The sequence below is a fragment of the Cynara cardunculus genome, unplaced genomic scaffold (genome assembly GCF_001531365.2).
Source record: "Cynara cardunculus var. scolymus isolate 2C unplaced genomic scaffold, CcrdV1 Un_Scaffold_7448, whole genome shotgun sequence".
Taxonomy (NCBI): Eukaryota; Viridiplantae; Streptophyta; class Magnoliopsida; order Asterales; family Asteraceae; genus Cynara; species Cynara cardunculus.
The window spans coordinates 4,020-7,107 of record NW_020203557.1 but is presented as its reverse complement, the minus strand read 5'-3'; the positions used below and the strand labels follow the sequence as shown (position 1 = coordinate 7,107).

The 3,088-nt window shown below is 31.4% G+C and overlaps 1 protein-coding gene and 1 long non-coding RNA gene across 2 annotated transcripts; both read right to left on the bottom strand.

Moving 5' to 3' along the window:
* Window positions 1-759: 759 nt before the first annotated feature.
* On the bottom strand, window positions 760-1,802 carry LOC112504940. Its single transcript, XR_003068300.1, has 3 exons — window positions 1,537-1,802; window positions 1,165-1,458; window positions 760-1,011 (listed from the first exon to the last, which is right to left on the bottom strand). It is a non-coding gene; the product is annotated as an uncharacterized LOC112504940 (long non-coding RNA).
* A 9-nt stretch (window positions 1,803-1,811) lies between these two features.
* Window positions 1,812-2,829, bottom strand: LOC112504938 (replication factor A protein 1-like). Its single transcript, XM_025108893.1, has 4 exons — window positions 2,475-2,829; window positions 2,317-2,404; window positions 2,092-2,219; window positions 1,812-2,005 (listed from the first exon to the last, which is right to left on the bottom strand). The coding sequence occupies exons 1-4, from the start codon at window positions 2,737-2,739 to the stop codon at window positions 1,812-1,814; spliced, it is 675 nt and encodes a 224-aa protein (XP_024964661.1). The 5' UTR covers window positions 2,740-2,829.
* Between the last annotated feature and the right edge of the window lie 259 nt (window positions 2,830-3,088).

Sequence of the window (3,088 nt, the reverse complement as noted above, 5' to 3'; positions counted from 1 at the left end):
ATTGATTGTTAATTAAATAAAATTTTCAAATATTTAAAAATAAAAAATAAAATAGAATGAAGACATTAATGAGATAAAGCTTTATTATTTTATTAGAGCATTGTTTTATTATAAACAACATACTTTGAATTTCAAGAAAAAACATTATATTTATCAATCTAATGTAAAACTTATATTGAGGTGGTGTTTGGTTAAAAGTATTAAGTAATAATTAATTAAAATAAAAATAAAAAAAACTGTTTGATTTTATATGAATATAATTAATATGATGTTATTATGTTGTTCTTTGGTTCAATGCCTGGGTTTATCTGCAATATACGGTGGTTGTGATTTTAGATTGTTTCTGCGTCTGGACGTTCTATCTGTCTCTATGATTTTTATTTTTTTTATTAATATATCGGTGGTATTTAGAAAAATTAGATATTTTATGGAGTAAATTTATTCATGGAATAATAAATGAAGATTACTATTACAACAGTAAACAAAAAAGGAAGAAAGTGGATGCAGCCTTATTTAGTGAACGGGTTGGAGGTTTCCATTTTGTAGCGGACAATGATCGGTGGCCATCAGAAAATGTCATGGTCCCACCCAATTACATAACAAACGTGTCGTCTTCACCTCCTACCCACGCATTAGTCAAGAGCTTCTTTAATAAGATTTTCAATCCTTGTTTTTTTTTATTGAATATTAAAGCATCATATAATCACTAATAAAAAAAGTATTCTATTGAAATATTAAGAACTTCGAACGAAATATTAAATTGACATATCCTTGACCATAATATAATCTAATATAATGCTAAAAAATTAATCATCCAAGTTATTCAAACTATAATAAATAAAACTATCAATTATGAGAAATTGTCACTAAATTAAACACTAATCAATCGTTGGACTCATCATCATCGTTGACGATAAACTTTCTTTTACGTGTAACGGTTGGAGTAGCATTGTTACACGGTGGGTTCCCATCAATATCATCCAGATTCTTCATGTCACTCAAAGCCGTCTCCTATGTCATTTGAAAACCACATAAAAAACAAACAAACAAACAAAATAACTCAAAAATAAGGGAAACCATTTAAAATTCTTGAAAGATAGATAAATGATACAACAAAGAGCTAGAAATATAGGTTTTACATTAAAAAAAAAAAAAAAAACTAACCGTGGTTGAGTCAACAGGCTTGTGTTCTTTTTCTAGAACATAATCTGGATTAAAAACCTTAGACACGATAAAGATATCGCTGCCATGTTTGATATTATAATCAGACAATTGCAGACAGAACACAAATTTTTGCCCACAAATGGAAGTAATTTCGCTGGTAAGGTGTCCTTGTCCGGATCAGATTTGTTTAACAGCTTCAAAGAAGAAGAGTCTACCATCCTCTCAGCAAGTTTGTGAAGGACAACACAATTGACAACATCGGTGTCATCCCGAACAGACAAATGTAACTTGAACCTGATCACATATGGCAGAATGATTGAAGATGTAAATTATGAAAATGGTTAGCAAGAGTTAAAAGTTTGGAGCACTTACAATGTCAAAGCATTCTTGTACGCAACATTGCAAGAAGCACATTTGTAGACACCGTCAATAGGATTGACTTTTCTACAACATCCTTGACAACCTAAATAGAACCATCCATATTGTGTCTCAATATGTTCAATAACTCCCAAGATGGTTATGATGTAACCCTATGTACGTCAAATAAGAGGATGTTAGTGTAGAATAAAAAATTGTTTGATCAGAATACATAAAATAATGGAATAATTGTCTCTTATCATTACTTTTGGTTTGTTGCTCCACTCTGCCTACAACAGTTGTTGAATGTTCATCCGATTCTCAAACATCTCCTCTTCCACCGTTCTCTTAACCTTACCAGAAGACACCCCCAAGTGTAGTCGAGGACAAACATTAGCAAATCTGTCAGCCAAGGCCAGCACATAGTCGGTGTTGAGATTAACATACACTTTGCTTGCACTTGAAGTTGCAAAGTTTAGGACGCCTAACAATAAAATGTATATTATGTGAAAGTTAGTTAAAAAGATATAAGCTTTATATTATGATATAAAAGATTATGAAAGAAATTACCTTGAAATTTTTTGACTCGGGTAGAAGTAATTATGATAATAAAAGTGGCACCCGACTTTTGCTGGAATTGGGAATCATCAAAAGTTTCACCAAGAGCTCCCCATAAAGTAACTTTGCATGTGACATTGCTAAGATAAATAGTAAGAGCAATTGGAAACAGTTAACCATAGTATCAAAGTATTTGCTAAAAGGAGAAACAACAATATAACCTGGAAGATCACTTACAATTCCGATATAATCTCCAAGTCTCTTTTTCGAAACCCACCCCTCACAGTCTCAACATCTCCAACAGCAGTTAAACAACCAATAATATCTAAAAAAACCAAAAGAACATAAATCAATCAAGTGARGTCAAAAAAGGTAAGAACTTCTTTTAGACATACCTGTGAGTATGTTGTCATCGTTGAGACGGTCATTAACTGTTTTCTCACTTGCAWGTTGGAACCCATGCATAGGGATAGAAGGAACATAGGTATCAACTTTTTCCACCTTGGTTAATAGTGTAAACATAATCTTCAATTTTGAGTCAATGAYCTTGAAGGCGCCAGAATTCTCAACCACCTTGAAATTCTTCAAAATATACACATTTCCTTCTTTCAACAAATGGTTGAACTTGTTGACCAAGTTCTTCCTTACCATTGTTGTCATGAGAGAGCCCTACGAAACAAAACAAATGAAAACAAACAAATTAACCAAAACATAGTTTGCTATTACATGGTATTAACAATAAAAATAAATGACACACATTTTCATCAATCACAACCATGTCCAAACTAATTAGTTCCTCATTTCTCTTTGTATTCAAAGATTCCCACAACCTACATATTCTAATTTTTACAACCCAACTTTCATTATCTAAAACCAAGTTCTGTAATCCAACAAACTCCATATGTAGAAAGATTTGTAATAGAAACTTATAAAGAGAAAAAGATCTTATGGTATAGAAAGTTGTATGAGTAATTAACAAAGTAATAAAAAATAATATAAGCATGTGCAT